Source organism: Rhinolophus sinicus, linkage group LG10 (genome assembly GCF_036562045.2).
Source record: "Rhinolophus sinicus isolate RSC01 linkage group LG10, ASM3656204v1, whole genome shotgun sequence".
Taxonomy (NCBI): Eukaryota; Metazoa; Chordata; class Mammalia; order Chiroptera; family Rhinolophidae; genus Rhinolophus; species Rhinolophus sinicus.
The window spans coordinates 74,857,569-74,883,265 of record NC_133759.1 but is presented as its reverse complement, the minus strand read 5'-3'; the positions used below and the strand labels follow the sequence as shown (position 1 = coordinate 74,883,265).

The following is a 25,697-nucleotide window of genomic DNA, read 5'->3' as shown; positions in this document are numbered from 1 at the left end:
CAACATCACTAATCATCAGATGCAAAATGAAATCACAAGGAGATAACATCTCATGCCTGTCAGAATAGCTATCAGTAAATCAGCAAACAAGTATTGGCGAGGGTGGGGAGAAAATGAAACCGTGGTGCATTGTTGTTGGGATTGCAAATTGGTTCAGCCACTATGGAAAACAGTTTGGAGGTTCTTCAAAAAATTAAAAATAGAGCTATCTTATGACCCAGGAATTTCAATTATGGGTATTTATCCAAAGAAATCTAAAACACAATTTCGAAAAGATATATGCACCCGTATGTTTACTGAACCACTATTTACAATAGCCAAGTATGGAAGCAGTCTAAGTGCCCAAAAGTAGAAGTTGGATAAAGAGGGGGTACATAGGTACAATGGAATATTACTCGACCATAATAAGAAGAATGAAATCTTACCCTTTGTGACATCATAGATGGACCTAGAGTGTATTATGCTAAGTGAAATGAGTCAGACTATAAAAGATAAATACTGTATGATGTCATTTGTGTGTGAAATGTAAAGAACAAAACCAAGAAACAAAACAGAAACGACTCATACAAACGGATGGTTCTCAGATGGGAGGGGTGTTGGGGGTCTGGGTGAAAAAGGTGAAAGGATTAAGAAGTACAAATTAGTGGTTAACAAAATAGTCATGGAGTTGTAAATAAAGTACAGCATAGGGAGTATAGTCAATAATTTTTTAACAATTATGTGTTGTGCCAGCAGGGTAGTAGACTAACTGGGGGAATCACTGTGTAAATTATCTAAATGTCTAACCACTATGCTGTACACCTTAAACTAATATAAAATGATATTGAATGTCAACTGTAGCTGAAAAAATAATTTCAAAAATAAATCATGTACTTTTTGAGCTAATGTTATAATTTTTTTAAAGTACAAAATCAAAGATTAAAAACTCTAGTCCAAAATTTGAATAAGAAATGTCAGCATCAGCACGTGACATTTTTTCCTCTTTAAAATATTTCCCAAGTTGGTTTACTTTATGAAAAAATATGTTTATTGGAGTTTTTAATTGTAAAAACTTAGAAGCAGTGACAGTCAAGTAGTTTTAACACTCCTACTGGTTACAGAGCCCCGATTGTGGTGAGTAAATACCATTCTCCCACTAAAAGGATACAAGCCTCTATGAACTTACATCACGTGGAGTAGCAGGTGTCTTTGGGATTTTTTGTGTCAGAAAGCAAACAAATATCAACAACTATTGGGATTCTGTCAAAAGTTCCTGGTAACGTAAAAGGGTTATCTTGAGTATCAAAAAATATTGCTAAAATTTATCAGGAAAGGATATTGATATTTAAAAAAAGTGTTTTTTTGCATTTGTTACACTGATCTATGTCTTTTTCTCTCATTCTCTTAATATGATTTATATTAATAGATTTTCCTAATATTAAACTACCCTGGCATTCCTAGTAAAAGCTTGACTTGAGCTGTTTGCTGTCTTTGTTTCTAAGCCTAGTTTGATAATCGAGTTTAAGACTCTTGCATTCATTATTTCTTAGGGCAATGTTAGCCTATAATTTTAATTTCTAGTACTGTTTTGTCATATTTTTGTATCAGGATTCTGTGAGCCTTAATACTTGGGGACTATTACCTCTTTTTCTGCATTTGGTGTTAAGATTGTTTTCTACTTGGAAAGACTTTCATTTACATTCATTATGATTAATGGCAGATTGGATTTACTTTTACTACCTTATGTGCTTTGTATTCTTTTTTCTCTCAGATTTTTGCTCTCTTTATAGTAAGTTCTCTTCTTCCAGTCCTCCCCCAACTATATACTCCCTTAGATACTGTGTTTAGTCTGTTCTTTTTATTCTAATTCTGGCTATTTTTATGTGCCTACTTGAAAATAACCGAAGTTATTGAAGCTTACAAAAGTTTCATTCTGGTGACTGTATCCAAATGTGATGGCTATTTTTGTCCAGAATTTTAGTTCTTTTTATTTATTACATAAATTTTGCCTTATTGTATTGTTTTATGCAATCATTATTTACTCAGCTATAACCCTGTGTTTACCATTGTTTGCTTTTATTTCTTGCATCTGAGACTTGACTTACGAGAACACTTGTGCTATATCTGAGGTACACCATTTAAAATTTCCTTTAATAAAGTTTTGTTGGTAAACATCTCAACTGGGTGTATTGCTTCACTTTTTGTTGTTGTTGCCTGAAAATATTTTTATTTTGCATCTTTCTTGAGGATGGTTTTGCCATGAATGCAGTTTTGAGAGGAGAATCTTTTTGCCTCAGCACGATCAATACATTCTATTTTCTGGCATCCATTGTTTTTTGAGAAGTCAGTTATTAATCTAACTGCCTTTCTTTTATAGCTTATCTACATTTCCCCTCTGCCTGTATTAAAGTATTTTGTTTATCTTTTCTGTGTGAAATTATAGTTGTAGTTTCTAATTATCCTGTTTTGGATTTGTTGGGCTGCTCTAGGCTTTTTTCAAATTGAAAAATAGTCCTTTTCTCAGACATTGTCTCATTCCTCTTTCGGTTATCACCTTGAAATTTGTTTAGATATACGTTAAGGCTTTTCAGCCTATCCTCTATATCTATTATTTCTTATTTTCTATCTCTTCTTGACTTTGTGTTGTACGTGTTATTTTTTGTCTCTATCTTCTCAGTTCACTAATTCTCTTTTTACTTACATTTTAGTGTCATTTAATTTCTTTGTTTTCTTTTTAAATTTTTCTCTCTATTTTAGTTTGGGTAATTTCTGTTGACCTATTTTTACATTCATTGATTCTTAAACTCAGTTGCATCAAGTCTTTTGACGAGCTTATCACAGACGTTCTTTATCTTTAGAACCACATTGTTTCTAACATTTTCATTTTACTCTAATATTTTCCTTATGCCTGCTGGAGTTCTTCATCTGTCTATCAGATTGTCCATCTTTTCCACTGAGCCTTTACCATATTAATCTTTGTTGCTTTAAATCCTCTGAGAGTTCAGCATCTGGATAATTTTTAATTTTCACGGTTTGCTCTGTTGATTGCTTTTGTCTTTTGGCAGTGGATTGTTGGGGTTCTTCCCCCTTTATATTTTTATGTGAGTCATTATTTTGGATTTAATGCTAGGTATTGTGTGTAGGGATTAAAGAGTGAGGGTAGATAGTGTTTAGGCCTGGAGATGAACACAGCTTTTCTGCTAGAATCGAAATAGGTTTGGATTTTGTGTTGTTATGATTACCTTCAGTGCACCAGTGGTTTCAGATTCCGCTTGGTTTTACTTTGTGGTTAGGGTTGGGACTGATTTGTTGGAACATTTTTCTAAGCGTTCTTGCTCTCCCCTCAGTTTTAGGCCTTCCCTGTGCTTTTGTGTTTCCAACAGGATCTCTCTCCGTATTCCCATATTCTCGTGCCTCTTCCAAAAGCAGACTGCTATTGCCAGTTACCCCATTGCTTGTCGGCCTGGCAGTGGGGAGCGAGGACATTCAGGGAGGAAGGTTTGTTTGGTCCTGGTCAGTACTCACCTGCTTGGTTGCTGTTTACAATCTCCTGCTCATTTTCAAGTCTTTATTTGAAAGTTTTTTATTACAGCTTTATATTTTCTGATACTTCCAATATACTGGAATGTTTGCAAGTATGATTCTGCTTTTTTCTGTTCATTATTGCTCATCATGTCCTATTTGCTCACATGATTGGGTAGGGGTGGTGGTATGTTTATACCTGAGTTTATATGTCTTGAACTTTAGGTGTGGGAATTTGTTGAGGCTTGGGTTCAAGTTGCATTCTTGCGTAGAGGAAAGGAGTTCAACTTGCATTATTTTTGCCAGTTGCATATGGACATTATTAGTCCTGAACATCTTTAAATTTTCCTATGTACTTAAGGTATTGTAAATTCGAACTACAGACTTGCATGAGGGATGGCTTATGTTTTGAATTCTCAGGGGAAAGGTTTTTTTGTTTGGTGGTCCCCCTGCCCCCATTCTGTCAGTGCCAAGCAACTTTTCTTCCTGTCCCCTTCTTCACTGTGGACTTAAATCTTGCTCACCCTTTACAATGAGGATGTAGTTGTTTGGGTTGAGAGTTCTCAGTAAGTCTCCTATTGGATTCCCCATCTTTGGTGGATTCTCTGTTTTATTTCCTGTCTCCCTTGTTCCCTACAATTTTCAAAATGGAAAGTCTAGTCTCTGGAGTTGAGAAATCAGCTGGTAGATCAGGGACTTTGTTGATAGCCTGCCTCCTGATATTCTTGGTTTCGCTTCATTCTTGGTCTTTGTCTTCCTTACTTTTTTGCCATTTCAGTATGAGTTTGCAAAGTTTTATTTTTTTAAATCTCACATTTCACTTATATTCAGAGGGAGCTTTGTTTAAGGGCACTTAATCTTTATACATTGTTCAATCTTTTCATTTGATGCTTTTCCAAAAATTTTGAGGCTTAGAAACTCCTTTTCTAAATTTAACTACTATATTTATATTGAAAAGCTTTTATGGTTTAAATCTCTGTTTTTGTTCAATAAATGCTAGATATTAAAAGCTCTAAAAATCATATGAAATTGGAACTTCACCTAAACTAGATAATCTGGTTCATCCCTTGGGATAGGGCAGTTTGAAGGAGATGGACTTTCTAGTCGCACTTGGGTTTGGAGACCTTACCCACTTGTGTGAATTATTTAAGTTTTGTGATGCTGTACCATCTATTAAAACAAGAGTTGCTACATAATAGGGTCGTTGTGAGCCTTAAATGATGTAACTTACAGCTTCTGGTACATGGCCTAGTGTTGTGAGTGGTTCAGGAAATACTATGGTTCCCCCATCACTTTTTAGGAGAGGAAATTGAATTACAAGGAGGAAATATGTATTTGCTACCTACGTACATAATTCTGTAGTTGTTAAGCTGGAAATCATTCCCTGTCTTCTGGATTTTACCTTTCAGAAGATTAATGTTCAGTAACTTGGTCTATTTCTTGAATACCTTGTACATATTTCCATGGACCTAACATGTTTGGGGAGAAAGAGAATTTAATATAATGAATATAATGCCCATTTAGGCACATTTCTTGAATGTTAAGTGAACAAGGATGAATATAACAATGCAGTTCCTTTCTTGTTAGCCGGCTCATCTAATAGTTAAGGTCAGTGTTTCTTAGTGCCATAGAAGAAGAAGCACTTTCCTGGGACAGAGGAGGGGTTGTTTGAACTGAGTCATGAGGTATGTGTAGGATGCCAAGATATGGTGCAGAGGAGGGATGGGCTTTTAGGCAGAGGTTACAGCATTGTGTGCAAAGGCCCGAAGGCAGGAGGGAGCGTGTCCTGTTCGTAAGAAGTCTAGGTTGTGCACGTAAAAAAGCCACAGTCGGAGAAAAGGAATGTCTTGTGGTTATAGAAGAGATGGCGGTGGAGACGTGTCTTAAATGATTGGTAGTGTTTCAGTATGTGAAGATAGAATGGATGGGTTAATACAAGTTGAGGAAATAATAAAGTTACTTAGCAGAATGTAAGTTACTTCTATATAAGGACCCATGAATAGTCACATGACTTGGTTGCTACCTACTCTTGACTCTCTCACAGCTGAAACAGAACAGCTTAGCCATCAACTCTTTTTGAGAAATCATCAGGACATTTTGCATCTCTCATTAGAGCTTGTATGTGAGAGGGTTTGTTTTTGTGTGGGGAGGAGGATAAGGGAGTGGTTTTTCCAGGCTTACACTATAAGATAAAGGGATAAAAATATTTTGGGGCTGGACTGTATGTGACTTAGACTATCAAATGTTATAGTTTAAATTTTATTGGATAACCATTAGCAGTCTATTGTAGCATTTTGAACAGGAGATGATTGACCTAGGTGTTTTTACTGACCTTGCCAGATGGAATTAGAGAGGAACGTATTTGAAGCAGCAGGATCACCTATTGTGATATTTCAGGACTGAAGTGATTAAGACTTGAATAAGTGATAGTAGTAATAGGAATAAAAGAAAGGGCCTTGTGAGAGGGATTTATTAAAAAAGAGTTGACGAGTTCTAAGAAATGATTGAAGATAAGATTTGCAAGGCAAGCAGGGGAGTTGGAAATGTTGATGGAATTTCATACTTGGGTAACTAGGGAATTTTTTGTATTAGCAAAAGATATGACATCGTGAAAAGTACTTGGGAAAACAAATTATGTGTTATTTATTGGATGTGAGGTTAATTATAAGGTATACTTTAGAACATATCCTTTGTAAGTCTTAAAAATTATGATTTAGTCTGATTAGACAGGCTATGTGGTCTTGTGTCAGTAGCATTAGTTTTGGAGACAAGCCTGTATTCAGTTCACCTTTAATGAGTATCACTGCTCTGAGACTGGAAAGTCACTAGTCTCTGGATTTTACTTTGTTCATCTGTGAACACAAGATAGTAAGAGCTGCTTACAGGGGTGTTGTATGAACTAAATGTATGTGCATGCCAGCCCATGTAAGCCTTCAGTAAATGTTAGCCTTACTCTTGGCTATTGTCATACATTAAGATGGACACCAAAGAATAATGCATAAAACATTTTTGTTTTCCTGTTTATCAATTCACTGGAATCATAACCTTGATTGATTGCTAATATGTGTATAATCAGGCAGTTTGTAATTAGATTAGCTCAGAAGTTATTATTGAATGTGTAGGTGTATTTAACAGCCTTCATTTCTGGTAAGTGACTTTACTTAGAGGATGTATGTTTATGTGAGCAAGACAGACTATTTCCTGGAAGGAAACTGTGGTCTCCAGATCTTTATAATAACGTCACCTTTAATCTTTTTGAACTAATGAGCTTTATACAGACTGTTTGCTTGATGCAATTTCTTGCAAGAAATAAATGAAGCCTCCTTATGAGCCTGTTAAGACTCCATAGACTGTCAGTAATATGGAAAAATTGGATGTTTAATCAGGAATGTGAACATGTGTTTCAGGTAGAGAATTCCAAAGATAATGAAGATAGTATTCTACAAAGAGAAATTCCTGCCAGACAGTCTCGACGGAGGTTTCGGAAAATTAACTGTAAAGGAGAACGCCAAACCATTACTGATGATGTGGATATTAACAGCTATCTTTCTGTGAGTATATTTAGGAACATTCTATGGATCTTCCTTTAATTTTCATAAATAATATCTTTACATATATTTTGGTAATATCAACACTTTGGGCTCTATGTATAAAAGTTTGGGGCTGCTAAATATATCTGTAATTTTTTTAAATACTTCTGCTTGGTTGAGTTGGGTAGAAATACTCTTATCAGTGAGAGTTTTGTTTTTTTCTGTTTAAAAATGTAAAAAAATTGTTAACCATATCTTTAAACATATTTGTAGATTTCCTTACCTTTTTATTACCTAAATGCAACATAGATTAGAGTCCTGAAAACTCAGGTAATGGACTCACTTTTTTCCTGATAATGCTGTAAGACATACAAAAGAAATAAAAATATGTCAATTCTGCCCTTGAGATGTGGGGTAGATATGCATAATGGGTGTCATTGCAGAAACGCGTGTAAGCACTAAAGGTATATTTTCACATGCAAATATTGAAAAAGAACCAGATGAAATAAACTTCATAATACCAGAAGGAAAATAAGCTGTTTCTTCAAAAGTCTTCAGTTTTGTAATTGTAGATAACTTCATTTTAGACTAAAAAATAGTTGAATCAAAAAGTATGGATAATCAAAGAAAGAAAAAATCCAGGTGGATTTTGTCAGTTTTCAAAGGAGTCATGATCCCCCAAAATACAAAAACAATGTAGAGACTGACTGCAACAAAGTTCCCGAGGGTATGTTTGGTTCTTTTGGTTGTCAGAAACAGACATTTTCTTATTCCATGTTAGGAACAAGCATGATTATTTAGGGAGCTGTTTGTACTGAAGTAACTGTTAAATTTGAGGCAGCTCTAAGGATTTAGTCACATTTGCCTAATTTCTCTAATATTCAGCACATTCTACTTCTGATGACAAACAATAACATATGATATACTACCTGAATTTTTTACTACATCCAGAGCCACGCAAAGTTCATTTCCTGTTCTTATTGTTTAATAATTTGCTTTTCTTTTTACATAGTAAATTTCCCCATCACTAATTTAAACTAACATGTTTTGCCTTATTACACAAGTAATATGTGTCTGTTTTTGAAAAAATTGAAAGTTGATTAGTCCCATTTTTTAATATTCTTGGATAAAGCTTTCTCAACATCCAAATAGATATGTAAGCTTTTTTACTAACTTTTAAAACTTAAATATATGATCTATTTTGTAACTTTTTAAAAGTTAAATATGTAATCTAAAAATCTTTGAATGCTATTAAATGGGTTTGTTTTTTTACAACATTATTCTTAAGAGTGTCATAATTCTCCATTATAATAACTGCTGTAGTTTATTTACTCCGTTCTGAATATTTGGTCATTTAGATTTTTCTAGTTTTTGTAATGTCTTTTAAAAATTAAGGTGCTAAGTGTCTTTGTGGTTATATATGCCCATATCTAAGTACAATTGCAAGAGTAAAATGTATAATTGTTCTGTTGTATTCTTCTTGTGTGAGTTAGAGATCATAGGATAGTTTGTGTGTGTTTTACTTGCTTATTCTAGTTGCAACTTAAGTGTATTCTCTTCCCGGATTTTTTTGGTGTCATGTCATGAAGCTAGACAGATTCCATATTTTCTCTGGTATCTGTGGCTAGTGCTTATTAGTTATTTAGCCCCCGTGTATACTGAAAGTTGTCCTCTTGGGGATATGCTGGTTTCCTGAGTGGACCAGAAAGCACAGTAGGCGCACTGCTTTGTGATTGTAGCTATTTGATGACTCTATAAAGTGTGGCATTTTTGCATGTAAAGGCTTATTTAGCTAGTTTTAGGTAGTTATCCTACTAAGTACTGTCAGGAATTTGGCATATCATGGAAAGGGGAGAACTAAGTGGATTCAGTTTTGATAAAACTGATTTATTAACCATGAGACTGAGTTATAGAAGGATTTTTGGTTGTGTTACTTGCATTTGCGGTTTTTTGAATTGTTTTGTGCTTTCTGTTTTTCCTGAAAGGAATATGTTTCAGGCAATTTAGAAAATACAGCATTAAGAGGTTTTCATTTACTTATAATTGATTTCACCAATTATGTAAAACCTATGCATCTGGCCAAATTCCTACATATTGGTAGTTGATCTATCTGGATAAGGATACTGTGTAGCAGAAAACCTTAATTAGTATTAATTAAGCATCCAGTAGAGAATTGGTTTTATGGTTCCTATAGAGTTCTTTATTTCTTTTGTTCTACTGTAGCAGTTCAGAGAGCAGGATCAGCAGGAATCTTTCCTTCTTTCAGACAGCAGTAGAAACTTGACAGATTCTTTTTTCATTTGCAAACCATCGTAAACCTTGCTAGAGTGCTGGAGGTCAAAAATTCTTAAAGTTGTACAGAAGATTTTGCTACTCTTTTTTAACATACTTATTAGTACACAGCCTGGTTTTGTATGTGTTTTAAAGTTATTTTCTAACTGAATGCTCAGAAAAATTGAAAAAGATGGTTTACTTTTATGAAATTATTTTCATAGTTTTGTCATACATTGCTTTGCATAAAGACAAGAACCATAATCTTAAAAGTGCAAGTTTTTATTTTAATGTAAAAAAAAAAGAGCACCTCTATAACAGTAATAACATTTTTGAAACTCCTTTGGGTATTGCTGTCAGCTTGCAACAAATTTAAATGTCCCCAAATTTCTCAGCGATTTCAGAGCTTTGATCTTTGAGGTGGGTATATTTGATATTTAGAAATTGTGAAAAAGTTGACTGGAAGCGACATTCAATGAGTAGGATAGGTTACTGAGCTAAGTGGAAAGAGTCTAGTATTTAGAAGAGCCATTCTTCCTTCACTAACTATATGATCAGGGCATTTCACCTGAACCCTTTGTGATTTGCTGACTTTACATCTCAAAGTGAGGATGGTAATACCAGGTCTGCCTCTCTTAGGAGGTGATTGCTGAAGTAGTTGGAACGTATGTGCACACTCACAGTCTAACCAGTAGGTAATAGCTATAGATTCTTCCTCTCAAATGTTTCAAATGTGTGCCTTCCTCTGAATTTCCCCATGTCATTGCCTTAGTGTTCACTGCCATTCTTTCTAGAACTGTTGTAATAGCAATCGCCCACACTGATGCAGTCAACTTTCATTATAAAAGTGTTTTGTTGTTTTGCTTTTTCATTTTAAGAGATTTGGAAATTTTTTAGAAATTCAGAAGTGTTACATTATCTCTTCATTAAAAGATATCTCCTTAACATCTTGTTTATTTGACATTAAGATTTGGTTTTCTCTTCTCTCTGGTTTCCTTACTGTTAGCCCTGTTCCGTACATCTTCCCCTCGCCCTGGCCACCAACTATTCCATCCATGTTATTTTACCCTGTTTCCCTGAAAATAAGACCTACCTGGACAATCAGCTCTAATGTGTCTTTTGGAGCAAAAATTAACATAAGACCTAGTCTTATATCATATTATTTTATATTATATATTATTATACCTGGTCTTATAAGACCGGGTCTTATATTAATTTTTGCTCCAAAAGACGCATTAGAGCTGATTTCCGGCTAGGTCTTATTTTCAGGGAAACACAGTATCAGTCCTAAATGAAGCTGTAACAATATCATTTCTTTTTAATCTCTTAAATCTTTTCATTCCCCACCACCATCTATCAGAAATTCCAATGATCTAGCATATAAGGACCTTCATAGTCTATGCCTGTTCTGTCTAATAGAACTTTCTGCAATGATGGATGTTTTATAACTATGCTTTCCAAATTGGTGCTAACTAACCAGCCACACATGGCTATTGAGCACTTCAAATACGGCTAGTATATCTGAAGATTTTAATTTAAAATTTTAATTTTAAATAAATTACATTTAAATAACCACATGTGGCTGGTAGCTACCATATTGGACAACACAGGTCTGGACTTTGTCCAACCTCTTTATATTTTTTCTTTTTCTACATATTTCCTACCTTTCAACTGTACTGAACAAATATGCTGACCCTTAAAGAAACCATGTTTTTTATTTATTGTTTCAGCTTTATTGGGATGTAATTTACATATAATGTGTGAGTTTGAAGAGTGCAACATTGTGATTTGATATACATATACGTTACAAAATGATTATTACCGCAGTAAGCTTAGTTAATACATCCATCTCCTCACATAGTTACCGTGTGTGTTGAGAAACTATGTTTTTATAACATACATATACTGTTTGTTTTACTTAGAATGTCCTTTTATTCGTCTTGACAAAATCCTAGTCATCCTCAAGACTAAATTACACATCTTATGGGAGGACTCCATGACTTGCCCTTGAGAAGGGTTAGGTACACATCCCTGCATTCCCATAATATTCCATGTGTATACCTGTGACCACTGAGTATACTACATTGTACTTGTTTATCCAAATGTCTGTCTCTTCCATCGGAACGTCATGCCTTGAAAATGTGCACCACCATCATTATATCCCCAGAGCATATTGCCTGTCAGACAGTAAGAGTGCCTGTTCTTGTATCAGCTTGTTTAGATTCCTGTGTAACCTTGGGCAAGTTGTGTAACTTTTCTACGTTTTAATATATAATCTATAGATTTATGAGAGGTTTAAATGAGAGAATGTATATAAAAGGCTCTGCCTAGTGTTTGGTGCCTTGAAAAACATTCAATAATGTCAGCAGTTTCTATTCCTATTGTTGCTATTGTAAATACTCAAAAAATATCTTGACTCCTATTGCTTACAAAATAATTTTATTATTTATTCTATACCTGGATATAAAATATGTTTACCAAAATATGTAACCATGTTAAGATAACTGAAAACAAATACGCTAAATAATCAAGACAAAGAGAGAATAGAGGTAGGAAAAATAAAATCAAGCTGGCTGGAAGTTAGAGCAACCAACAGTCACCCCATTACCCCCACCCCCTCCATGTTTTTATAGCATACAATCACAGTAGCTCACTTTAAAGAAGGTAATTTCTTTGTCCAGCATTATAAGATGAAGTGGTTACAAAATGTGTATGAAAAATCACTGAATGAGTTGCTTTACTATTTTCCGGTGAGTGGCTGGAAGCCAATTAAATGACAGGGATGTCTGCCAAAAACTAATGACTGCTTTTGGAATTATTGATCTGAAGACCTCCTTTCTGATAGTAGTTAGCAAAGCCAGTAGTTTAACCCAAGTGTCTTAAATTGTAAATTGCAACACAATCTCCAAGACATGGGAAGAAAATAGTAGAGTTTATATGTACTGTTATCTTTTAAATTTTATGAGGATTTTTGTGACTAGTATTTTATTATGAACGCAAAATATTTTTTCTGGTAATACATGTACTAATTTATAAATAGATTACATATGTTAGAAATGTAGCTCAAAATTTTTTTATTTTAAACAGTTTCAAGATTACACGGTATATTCCTCGTTTGACCCCAGTCTACCTCATCAGCCTTCTGGCCCCATTGTTTTGTTGGAGGTCTCTTCCCTTGGTCCTGTTCTCTCTCCCTGGAAGGTTCTTACAGGCTTCTTTACCTAATGTAATTCTGTCCTTGATGAATCAGTTTGAATCTTAACTTGCCATTTGCTCCTTTTATCCATAATAGCCTCCTACCTTGTCCTCCTGCCAAAGTCCTACTCAGCTTCCAAGACTCCATTCATCATGCCCTCTTTGGAGGAGCATTGCCTGACATTTCTTATGCAGAGAGCGCACTTCTCTTCATTGATCTCATAGGGTGTTACACGTACTTACATGCAGTGTGCGCTTGTAATTCTGCTCTGCTCTGTGGATAACAGAAAACAGAATTAACTTATTAAGAATTTCTTAAATGTCTGTATTTTTTATATAAAGTTCATTGCTGTGTTTTAAATATTCTACAACAGTGAACATTTTTCAAATGTAGTAAGTTGAATTTTTCATATTGGTATGTATGTAACTTAAATGGTAAAGTGAGGCCAGGACCGGTAAGGTATCTTAGTTTCACCAAGGTCAAGCACCAAGTATGCCATTGTTTAATTTTGATTGAATCTACAGTATCAGACGATATTCATGCTCAGTCATTTCTATAGAGGCATATTGACCCAAATATAAATCATGACATTCTCCAAAGGTTTAAAAGCATCTTGTTGGTTATGAAATTATAGTCGGTTTCATTGATTTCTCCTTTCTTTTTCTCTATTTCTGAATAACAAACAGTATGGGCATTTCATGTGCTTGTTATCTTCTCTTAACTATACCCCAAGTCCATCAATAGATTAAGTCATCATTGTTTTCTTTCTGGGTTCCTTTGCTGCTTTCTACATTCTCAGGCACAGGATAAACTACTGGCCATCTTCCTTATCTTTCTCCATCATAGCACCTGCACAGAAGTGGGGCCTATCAACTCTTCCCAGAGGGACATCTGGAAAGAGGGATTTCCATGGCAGCATCATGGGTCATGGTTTTAAATTCCTTTTGCTCACCCTTCTTTACATATTTTCTTTCCACCGAGTTTATTGTTCTGGGATAATACGGCAGGTGGTGGGCATGGTATGACACTCTAGAATCTACTATTTCATTTTAGACTCACAAATTACTAAATGCAGCAAAGCAGCGCTTTTCTCATTTGCTACTTCTGCTGGCACCTTATGTTTCCTGCTCTCCTGCAGTGCTCCATGTTTTCTTTGGACTCAGAGCATAGTTAGAGAGATTAAGACCATTTGTCAGTGCAGCTGAATCAGAGTTGATTATGAGGACCAGGTCATATAACCACCGTTGTGGTGGTACACTGTGTAGTGGCTAGATTCTTTCACTTGACCGTGGATGTGACATCTTAAGGTTTTTAGCAAAACACATTTTGCTAAGTGGAGTCAGTCCGTGTCTTATTGACCAAGCCATCATACAGTAAGAAATAGAATCCTAGCCCCGTCCTGCTCAGGAGGAAATAGAGGACTTGGTCCAAACATACGATTGCTGAGATCTCAGGGAGCGTGTCTTAGTCTGTTCAGGTTACAACAAAATACCACCAACTGAAAGCCTTATGAATAACAGAAATTTATTTCTCACAGTTCTGGAGGCTGGAAGTCCAGCCTCAGGTGGGTTTCTGAAAAAGGCCCTCTTTTGGGTTACAGACTGTCGCCCTGTCATTATCTCCCCACAAGATGGAAAAGGCCAGGGAGCCGTTTGTCCTCTTTTATAAAGGCACTAATCCCAACCGTTAGGGCTCCTTCTTCATGAGCTGATCAGCGTCCAAAGACCCCGTCTCCTAATTCCATCACCTTGGGAATTAGTATTTGCACATATGAATTTGGGGGTGGGGAGGGACACAAACCTTCAGATCATGGCAGCCTCCCAGCATTTGACTCAGGACCACCCTTTTGGACTTCCAAAGAAACTAGGTGCAAATAAACAGAATCCTTAATATGGGCAGGTTAATAAGAGCCAGACCTCTCAGTCTGATCAGATAAAATAGACATTAAACTAGGAGTAAGATGTTATGGTTCTTGTTCTATCTCAAGCACTGACTTGCAATTTTACAGAATATGTGAGATCCTCAGTCCCTGCATCATGTGTGGGAATTGAACCAGATAATATATTTTGTTTTGTTTTGACCTACAGACTGCCAGCTCTTGCTGTGTCCACCTGGTAGAGAGGGCTAGGGAGCTCTGGGGGGCCTCTTACAAGGGCACGGATCCCGGCCCCAGAGCCCTTGTGACCTAGTCACCGCCCAAAGGCCGCATCTCCTGATGTCACTTTGGAGATTTAGGGTTTCTACATAGGAATTGGGGTTGGGGGGACACAGATATTCACAGCATAGCAGAGTATCAGTAAGCAGATACTTTAGACATTTATTCGAGTCAAAATGGAGGAGGTGTAAACACTCCTGGTGCATCTATTATCAGAATTTCTAGTTTGGACGGTAGAGGTCACAGTCACTGATTATGAAGAAACTCAACATTGTGAACTTTATTTTGTGTCTGTGGACTTGATGGATCCTGATTGTTTTCAGTTATATTTTGTGTTTGGTAAATACTTGCAGAATGAAAAAATGACTGAGTAAACAATCTTGTATCATTGGTAAAATAAGGAAGTTTGTATGTGGAGCCTTTGCTAATCTTACTCGTATATAGGACATTGAGTGCTGACCAGATAGGTACTGAGAGATGTGGAGCCCCACCGCTGAGAGACAGTCTGCGCATTTCAGCGTCGGCTGTCCTCTCACCCTGTTTACAACCCAGAGTATTCTGTACAGGTGTGCTCTTTATGATGCTTTGTACGGTAAAAGCAGGACTATTTTAATTTGGGAGTGACTAACATCTCCTGGGAGAATTCTGGTTCTCGTTTGTCTTCTGGGAAATAATGCAGAATGTAGATAGGATGTGCTTGTGCCTAGTTAGAGGGTCATGAGTCCACAAATGGACAGAGAAAGGCAAAGTGGTGGTATCGTGATCAAATAAGTAGAGAAGATGCCTGCCCGGAGCAAATGAAACAGTGCTAAACAAAGTTCTCATATAAATGCAAAAACATACAGAAGACTATTAAGAAGGGAATGAATTTGCTGTAATTCTCAAAACTAGAGATAGCCAATGTTGCTAATGATTGTTAAATGTACCATGTTTGCCCGAAAATAAGACCTAACCGGAAAATAAGCCCTAGCATGATTTTTCAAGATGACATCACCTGAACATAAGCCCTAATGTGTCTTTTGGAGCAAAAATTAATATAAGACCTGGTCTTATTTTCGGGGAAACACGGTATGTCTCTTGATTAATTGAGATCTTTTAACTAATTTAGATAATGCTGAATATTTAGTTATTATATCCTGACTCTCTACTTCTCATGTAATTAAAATTTTCCGAAACATTATTTTTAATATTAATATTATATGAGTGTAACAAAGTATTCTCAGGTAGCTTCCTATTTTTCTCTATTACAAACAACTTGTATGAATAAATCTGTATATAACTGTTTTTTTCCTAAGGATTGATTTATGCTAGTTAAATTACTGGGTTATGGGTATAAAAATTATTTTTAAGGCTCTACTTAAGTATTGCTAACTTCTAAGTAGTCATTATTTAAAGTTGTCTTTTATCATTCACTCTGTACGAACTTCAGGAGGATTGGGAGGAGGGCAGGACACGCCCCGTCTGGTTGTCTGGGGGCAGTTCTCCCTCCCTGAAATAAGGTGACACTGATTCATGTTGGTGTGCCCAGGAAACCAGAATCAGGAAGGTTTTTATCATTCTTGAAATACTACACAATAATTGCTAAAGAAAGATCTTTTGAAGATTGTTTGAAGCAACTCTGATAATCATGTCTACCTGTGGTCTAAGATAATGATTTGCGAGTGCTGCCCAGTTGACAAGGGAATAGCTGCTCAGACATCGCAGACACATTAATGCTGATTGTTACTGCCTGTTACTTTGATTTGTTATCAGCTTAGTAACTGTGCTACATTTGGTATTTGGCTTTTGTACTGCTAGAAAATGCAGTATTTAAAATGAGAGAAGTGATGCAATCTCTAATATAATCCAGAATTTACAGATGGGAACAACATTCCCAGTAGTTTAATTTTTTATGAGATTTCTTTTTCCAGTCATGTTTACATAAATAGCTCTGTTTTAATTATTGGGCAGATCTTAGTTTTGGAAGAAAACCATCCACTATGTTAAAATTTTACATTAGGTTTACATATAGTATGTAACATATTTGATGGATTACTATGTATGCCAGGTGTATTCTTGTGTTTGTGTGTATGAGTGAGTGAAAAATGCTTGATACAACTGCACAGTGCGGGGGGGGGGGGTGGGAGAAGCCTGGTGCTGCCTTTTTATTGTTCCTTCAGTTTCCCTGATTCTAATTATAGAAGCTTACATCACCTTAGTTGATGATGAAGGCTTCCCTCCCTCTTTGCTTTTTCTTCCTGGATCACTCCCTAAGGATGGATCATATTTCATAGTGCACGTGTGTCCTGCTGGTGGCTTTGAAAGGGTTTTCAGCAGCATGGTGCTGAGCATTTAGTGGACGTAGATGAAAGTGTGCTGAAGCACACTGTTCTTTACAGAAGAATAGGCGCGTGAGTGTTGGCACTCTGGCTTCCCTCCTTCAGAAAGGCTGAGGAATAGATAGGATGCAGTTTAAAAGCAGGAATTCCTGAGGGGCACCAGTAATTAGAGTTAACCATGTCTGATAACTACAGAGATTCATTTCAGATGTTTAACTAACGGGTTGGGGGGTGGGGAGGTGGGAAGGGGTGGAAAAGCTTGAGGCTTGAGAGGAGCCTTTAAAGGAGCTTGTACGTTACCTCTGACATTGTGGTCAAGTGTCATTTATTTGCTCGTTTCCCAAAAGGATTAAAGTATTTTTACAGTATCAATCAGTTCATTGAACAGTTTATATTTCAAAGACAAGATACAACTAAAATACAGAAATAAGTGGCTTCATTTTATTTTATAAAACTACATAATTTTTCTTTTGTTCCTCATCTCCTTTAGTTTGGTTTCTCTAAGTTGTGGTTATAGTTCACTGTGCAGATGGGGAATAAACTGGCTGTACCTGAGATTACTACAAACCTGGTTTTTGTTATTGTTGGGTTTTGTTTTGTAATGTGTAGGATACATATCCTCTGATAAGTTACCTTTTATCCATGATGACTTTTTTCCCTTCCTTTTCAGTGTTGTTGACTTACTGAAATAAAAGGAATAGTTATTGTTCAGTAACTATCAGAACCTCATCTTTGGCTTTCTATACAACATGATATCAAACATTCCATTTTGTATTTTTGTTTAGAAATAATTTGTACAGTTAACATAAATTTTATATTAACTATATAGCATTCACATTTTTAAGAAAAATATTGTGTAATGGTTTGACGTTTCGAAAGCCGACATGTATTGGTTGCTTTATTTTGTAGTAGTGTGGAAGACCTTAAAGCTAAAGATTTCATTATATGGCTTAGTGTCATTTCATATGCAGGGGCAATGTATTCTTAAATAGTTATCCTGTGATGATGATTCCTAGACAAAGTCTAGATGAGGGAGGGTGTTCTCCTTGCTGCAGTTACTTCATTTGAATTGGTAAGATAACGGAACGAGATCAAGATAAAATTCTAAAAGTGATGGAAGTGAAAAAATTGTTTATTCACCTAATCGTATATTTTTAATTACTTTATAAATTACTGACTTTTGTCTTCAAAAGATGTTTATTTCTTCCTTCAGTAATTGAGAGGTTAAGGCATTATTTCTGGAGAAACTGTGGTGTGTCATCAGAGTGGCAGTGGATTCATATACTGAATATAGAGTTAGCCTGTTTATTTCTTTCATAGTGTTGTTGCACAGGGAGATTTTGTGTGCTAGATTCACCATACAGTTTCCTAGAATGGCAGATACTATGAGATGATTGGTAGAACAAGGAAAAGGGTGATGTCATCCTCACTTAGAGGCCAAACTAAAGGAAAAGAGTTCCTTTATTGAGTTGGTGTTTACTACGAGTTCTAACATATGGCATTAGAGGATCGCATTTCCCGCACAGGGCAGCAGGTTTTTAAAGCAGCTAAGAAGAGATGGCTGTCTCCCTTGCTCAGCTTGAGGTCCTTCTTTGTGTGTTATCAACATGATTTATAAGAATGGGGAAAGGTGCCCATTGGGATTTTGCTTTTTGATTTGGTTTTAATTTATCCTGTTGGTATTATACTTGAATGTAATTATTGTCTGGAATTGAAACTGAAATGTTTTTGAGTCATATTACTAATGTTTATGTACAAAATGCTTGTCTTTTCGAAATGTATCTTTAGGAAATGTTTGGCTTCATTACTTACAAAGTGCCTACTATAATCTTTCTATTTTAAAAAATGAATGATTAAAATTACATTTTAGTTAATTTATTCTTGAATGCTTAACATTTTGTTGAAATTCCAACCCATTGTAGTTTATTTAACTCAAGTATATTGGGGGAAAAATACATTGGTACTTGAAAATCAGTCTGTATGTATTTTCCATGTTTTTTATGTTTATAAAACTAGTCATGCTTATTTGTATTTGTGAGATTTAATTTTACATATAAATGCATTTTGGCAGAAAACAAATAGTTCTTAAGTTTTATGGAAACCTACATTCATAAATGATCACATATATTGAAAGCATGACTTTTCTTTGTTTAGAGTAATGCTTAGTTTTATGAAGTAAATTCTGGTCTTCTAAGGAGCAGCAGAATTCAGATGGACAGCATAGTGTTGTTCAGAAAGTGACTCATACTCTGCCCAAGGGTATTGAAGAACTTTTTTATTTTCCTAATGACAAATATTTATTTCTGTGACAGTCAGTGGAGATTTTTGTAATAACACCTGTCTCTTAGGTAATAATTTCTCCTCATGTTGTAAACCTCTTCCCCTCAAAATAGTGTTAGGTGAATAAAGCAAAATAGTTCTATGATTTTGACATGTTCATTGATTGTTATTCTCATAATTTTGCTGCCTGGAGGCGTACTAACTGTATTACTGTTGAAAACTGACTGACTTTGGCCATTGGGAGGCACCATTACAACCGTAAGTGCAAACTATGGGAGTAGCTGCATTAGATGCCTTGTGGCCGAAGCATGAAGAATAAGGGTGGATGCTACAGGAATTGTGTTTCAGATTGGAGAGGGTGTGGCATAATTTAAGGATTTTTCCTGTAATTTGTGTAGAAAAATGAGATTTCCTTTTAGCCCAATCTCAATTTGGAGACAGGCTTTATCCTTTTTTTTCTCTGATTCCTTCTGAGTTTTACTGGCTTCCCATGTCTTTCTAGGAATTGAGCATTGGGCTGTAGGAAAGTAGCATGTCGTATAGTATAGATTCTTCTTCCTCAGAGGACTGGGTGCATGCTGCAAGTGGGTTGTTGTGCCTGTTATTTTTTTTCTTCAGCTTTCCTTTCCAAAATGAAATTCTATTTCCATTTAAAGTTACTATTTAGATGCAAATCTTAGTATCAGTTTTGCTATTTTTAGTGTTAACTTAGACTGCTTCTGAAGGTTGTACCTTTCAGAACAGCTGTTTAATAAATAGGAGGTTTTGTAAGCAGAAGCCCTTAAATTAGTAGTGTTATGAATATATGTATGTGACATCTTAGAACTAGGCTGCCTTATGTATTTGCATTGCAAGAGTATCTTATCAGAGCTAATTATTTTCCTTGGGAGGACACTACTGTGTTAAATTTGAATAATATTAGGAAATGTGGCTTCCCAAATAAAGCTGTGTATCAATGCATAGAATTAAAAATCAAAATGGATTTTTAAAACTGAAGCAGGTGCTTAAGCCAGTTTTTTTCTTATAGAATTTAGCTTGCTGACATGTCTCACGGAAGGGCGTGTGTGTGTGTGTGTGTGTGTGTGTGTGTGTGTGTGTGTGTATGTGTATGTGTGTGTATGTGTTTAATAAATTGCTCTTTGGGCTACATCTGCAGATACAGTAGCCAATTGATCTAATGCAGTTTCTGAAGGCTTTCTATACAGGTGATGTCATCCTTTTAGCTCTATTCTCCTCCCACTCTCTTTCCTTCTTATTAGATATTTCATCTTACTGCAGAGCATAGAATCAATAGGAGCTTCTCCTTAGGGAGCTGCTGTGAAACAGGCAAGGACAGTAGGAATTAAGACACTAACATATAGTCTTGCTTTAGCAGCAGATGTAGTGTTTTTGTACCATATTGTATATGAATTTTCAACCAGAAAGCCAGACTTAGATCAACAGTACTGTTTTAGTGATGCATTAGAACAAGAAGCAATACTGCAGGGCTGTAAATAGTGCATGTGAAAAGAGAAGATTTTAATTTTGGAGATTCTCAGGCATGCTACAGGACATACCTGTTAGAGCATATTATCTTCTAACTACCATTTTCTCAACGGTTGATTTTATTTTTTTTTTTTAACCTCTGGTGGTTAAGAATATAAAGAAGAAACTTTCATCTTAAGGATACAGTGTTCTCATTTGCTTTTGATGCAGAAGAATTACTGCAGTGCTTGCTCTACAGAATGAAATAAGTTGAAGAAAAGACAAAGCTGTGTTCGGAGAGGAAAGGTTTCTCAGAATCCAGGAACAGAGATTTGGTGCATGTTGCTGTATTTCATTGATACGTTTCTCTGTTGTTACCATTGTGCATGTCTGTGCCAGGTGCCTGAGGAAGCATGTGTGTATGTCTGTATGTTCTGAGCCAGAAATATAGACATCTTGATTTACTGTGATTAGCTTGTTAAAAGTGAACATTTTGATGAAAACTGTTGCAGTTATTTAGAACAATGCTGTAAGCTACTGAAAGCTCCTGATTTCAGTTTGAAAGGGATTTGGAGAAGCTGCCTTGATACATAACACTGCAAATGGTGTATGATTTGTAAAAAGAAACTTAACACAATTTTGTGAACATACTCATCGGTGTGGCTCTGGTTTGAAAAGGAAACTACCCTTTCCAGCCCAGGAAATGGCTTTTCTTGTTCGCTGTTACGCCAATTGTCTTCAGCCATGGGCCTCCAAAGTAAGTAATTGTTGTTTTCTTTCAGATTGCTGTAATCTAGTTATTAAATTTAAGTTCTGCTGTTGTGGATTATAAATGAGCTTTATGGTGCTGTGATATTTTCTAAACTTTAAAAATAAGAATTACAAAGCAATCTAAAAAGCTCAAACTCATGGCCATTTTGTTTTTCAATTAAAGGACTCTCTCAAATATTCTAATACATCACTTAAGGGTGTTTGAAAAAACACCTTCTTAATAATCTGTAGACTTAAAATGCAGTGCATTTGAAGTGTACTGTCTTAAGACTGAATCATCATTTGGTTATGACTATTGCTGTACTTTCCTGTGACCATACTCTTTAATGTACTCCTGAATGTATTGTATTGCCTCATTTCCTTAAATGATTGATATATTTCGCTATGTTACTCTGATCTTCAGTTTATGTTGTACATTTTTCACTGATACGTTTTTATCAAATAAATTACTGAATTGTATTATTTTATGAAAACTGGCTAATAATTCTTAAGCAGTGAAATATGGAGAAAATACTAATGTAAAGTAACTAATGAAAATATCTTAATAATGTTCTTAAGTATTTTCAAAATAGTAGTAAATGAACCATTACTAGCTTTGGGACTTAAACAAGATCATATATTATACTTGTCATTTTAAAGCAATCGTATTTCTCAGAAAAAAGAAAAATGCTACACAACAGGACGTGCTAGGTTTTACGAAAATATACAGTGTCATTTAATAAATTGTGTTGTTCCTACGGGCTGTTTATGTAGATCTGAATTTGATGCCTCTCCAGATTTCTTTCCTATTATGTAAATTTTAAAACAGACAGAAGCATGAATTTTTAGTTTTGTTTTATAAAACTAAATGTTTTAGTAAGCACTTTAATTGTAACATTGGCTGTGTTATGATTTCTTTATAGTTCTGTTGAAGAGAGACAGGCACAATAGAGGCATTTCTTAGGATGATCTGAAATCATGCCTTTGTTTAAAGGTTGTCCTATTGATGGTGACTAAGGGAGAAATACTGTGATCACATCATGGTGTGCTGCTGTTTTATCTGACAGACAGCTCTTTGCATACCTTTCTTAAAGGCAGTTTCTGGAAGGACATTTAAATGCACTGTCCATTTGGCAAACAGCTGATTGAAATGTAAAGAGATAGAAGGAAGCCTGGGTACACACTTCATCTGTGTGGTTATCGATCTGGTAAGGCATTGGTGGCCTCTAGACAAATGCCACCTGTAGGGTCCATGCGTTGCTGACGCTTGATAGCGGCACTGCTAGCTTTAAAGTGACATGTAGAAGGGAGATGGATGAGACCAGGTGAAAAATCTTCAAAGAAAATTAAGAAGGAGTTTTAGGGTTGTTTTTTAGAATACCAACAAAAAATAGTGTTGGGGGTAGGGTGCTGGTAACCAACTTTTTGCTTAAGATTGAACAACTATAGAAAAGCCAAAGAGGATTTTAAAGATTAGATTTTAAGATTCCATTAATTGCCAGCAAATATTATCTGAGCTGGATTCTGTGATTGGTACTTTACTGTGTAAATTAAGTATTTATCATAGAGTACATGTCTTTTCCTTCTCCCCCATCTCTCATGTTACTGTTGATGGAATTTAATTCTGGATTGTGATTAAACACATTAAACTTGTGATTAATTTTTCATACTCGCTACTTTTGGTTTTCCGATACATTTTGCTAGTTTTATTTATTCACGTATTTTTACCATGCTACTATTTGGATTTCATTACTTCTGAATTCATTTATTTTTCTTGATAAAATAAGTCGTTCTAGCTGTAAGGGTCGAGATCTTTAAATCTTTGTTCAATATGCTGTACTTTATATTAACACTTAAAGTGATTATTTACATATAAAATAAATCTAAAGTCTTTTCCTTTTAGCACTTTGGAAAAAATGAATGCACTGTCTCATCTGACATGCAACATAGGTGATGAAAAGTCTGGGCTCCTTGTAATTCTTGTTTCTTTGTTAAGTCGTCTTTTTCGTCTTGTTACTGATTAGTTGTGTTTTGCTTTGTTTCTGTTTTGTTTTGTATCCTTGGTGCCATGGAAGTTTTACCATGGATTGTCTGATTTTTGTTTTTTGTGTGTCCCTTTCTTGGCTTGGAAGTCCCTCAAGCTGAAGATTCCTATTTGTCTTCAGAAATGGGAAATGTATTTTTTGAAAACGGTAACTTTTTTTCTCTTATCACTCCAGATGTTGGAACTCTGGATCTGTCCATAATGTCTCTATACATTTGTTTCGTACTTTGTTCTCACTCTGTGCATTTCCAGTTTAATCTTCTGGCTTGCTAATTCCTTCTCCACTTGTGACCAATTGCTATTCTGCTATTTAGTTTTTAAATTTCAAAATTTAATCATTGTATTATTCATTGCTGAAATCTGTTAAGTGATGCTTTTTTCACAAACACCCCTGTTTAATAACGTGTTTTTATTGTATGGATTACCTCTTTCTTCATGTCTAAATTCTTCTCTTAGTTGAGTTTCTTTCAGGGGGTTGAATTTCCTTGAGTGATTCTTAGCTGAGAGCTCGCCTTCCTGGTCTGTTAAAGTTGCTTGCCTGCAGTGACTTACTGGGTGAAGGAGGCAGGACCACTTTGGCTTCTGTTTTCCTTCTTTAAGTGCTTCTACAGTCACTGGTCTACGAAGACCCTCCACTCTCACTTTTACACACCGATAAGTCTACAGATCTTTTCTTGGCTCTTATCTTGCTGTACCTGTCTGCAGCATTTGACACAGCTGATTGCTCCCTCCTCCTCCTTGGCAGACTTTCTTCAGCGTCAGTCAAAGTCTTCACCTCGTGTTACTAGACAGTGTGTGATCTCTCCTCCCTTTGTCTTCTGCTACACTCCTTGTTCACTCCAGCTCCTCTGGTTTCGTTGCTTGTCCTCAAACTTGCCAGGCACACTTATACTGATTCCCTCTTTTCTCAACAAGTCTATCTGCATTTTTAATAAACTCACTGTTAAGTGCAAATATTGATTGAAAGCTGCTTTGTGGTTTTTAAAATGTTAAAGTGAGGAGAAATATGTGCCTTAGAATTGTAAACCCTAATATTTATTGAGTTATTTAACAATGTCCTCCAACCCTCATCTTTTGGTAAAAGTAATACGTTAGGACTACGTATTTCCCCTGTAGTTTCACATGCCTCAGGCACGGAAGCCGTATAGACCCAAGGCTACTTTGATTAGATATAGCTGTTTTGTCTAGGGCTTTGGATAAATTTCAGACTGTCTCCATAAAACAGGATCCAGACTGCTTTTTCGATTTTAGGATCTTTTTTTTTTTATATATATATCTCTTTCTCTGTCTCTGTCAGCTGACGTTTCTATGATGTGTCACTCTGTCTAGTCCTAGAAGCCCCTTTATAATTTTGGTGGCTTGCTTTTAATTTCATAAGGCCTCCATCTTCTGTGCCTTGACTATTTCTTGTGTCCCATGAGCATAATTTTCTTCCATTTCATCTTCTATGCTTCCATAGTAGTCTTCTAAAAAACCAAATCTATTCCAGTCATTTTCTTGCTTAAAACTCTTCAGTAGCTTTTTTTCTAGCACAGGAAATCTTAAATACCCAAGAATGCTACCTCTGGCCCTTCATCTCCTGTGTCTTCCTATGTACATCCCTACCTGAGCCACACTGGTTTGCTTACTGTTTCCGGAATGCATCATGCTCATTCAAGTCTCTGGCCTAATACTATTCAACAGAAATATAACGTGAACCACATAAGTAATTTTAAACTTTCTAGTAGCCACATTTAGAAAATTTTTTTAAGGTGAATTTAATGTAATAATATATCTAGTAAGTTTTTTAACACGTAATAAAAAATGTGATTATTCACAAGGTTTTGTTTTTTTTACTAAATCCAATTTGCATTTTACACTTACAGCTTGTCTCAGTTTGACTAGCCATACTTCAGGTGCTCAGTTGCCACGTGCGACTAGGGCTGCCATATTGGACCCTGCAGTTCTGGGTCTTTGTCAGTATTATTCAGTACGTTTAGTCTTGATCATCCCAGGATTCATCTCAAACATGATTCTCCCTGCTCTCTACCCCCATTGAGAACGAGGTCTTTCTTAGTCGCATTTGTTATTTTTGTATTTTACTTGTCTTTTTTGATCTCCCGAACCGCATGACTTTCTACCATTGTTTCTATGAGTAGTATCAAGTATGCATTAGGTGCTTCTCACTCAATAAATGGCAAATTAGACC

At 35.7% G+C, this 25,697-nt stretch overlaps 1 protein-coding gene across 12 annotated transcripts in view; it reads left to right on the top strand.

Annotated features, from left to right (window-relative positions):
• Positions 1-25,697, top strand: part of RAPGEF6 (Rap guanine nucleotide exchange factor 6) — a 183,025-nt gene that overhangs the window by 67,581 nt on the left and 89,747 nt on the right. For 11 of the 12 annotated variants that reach the window (XM_074313473.1, XM_074313474.1, XM_019756032.2 and 8 more), the window contains one exon: positions 6,909-7,052. In XM_074313473.1, the coding sequence (XP_074169574.1) occupies positions 6,909-7,052 (144 nt within the window). Of the gene's footprint in view, positions 1-6,908; positions 7,053-19,461; positions 19,510-21,393; positions 21,473-25,697 lie in introns of those variants that run through there. The other variant, XM_074313477.1, reaches the window with a different exon arrangement.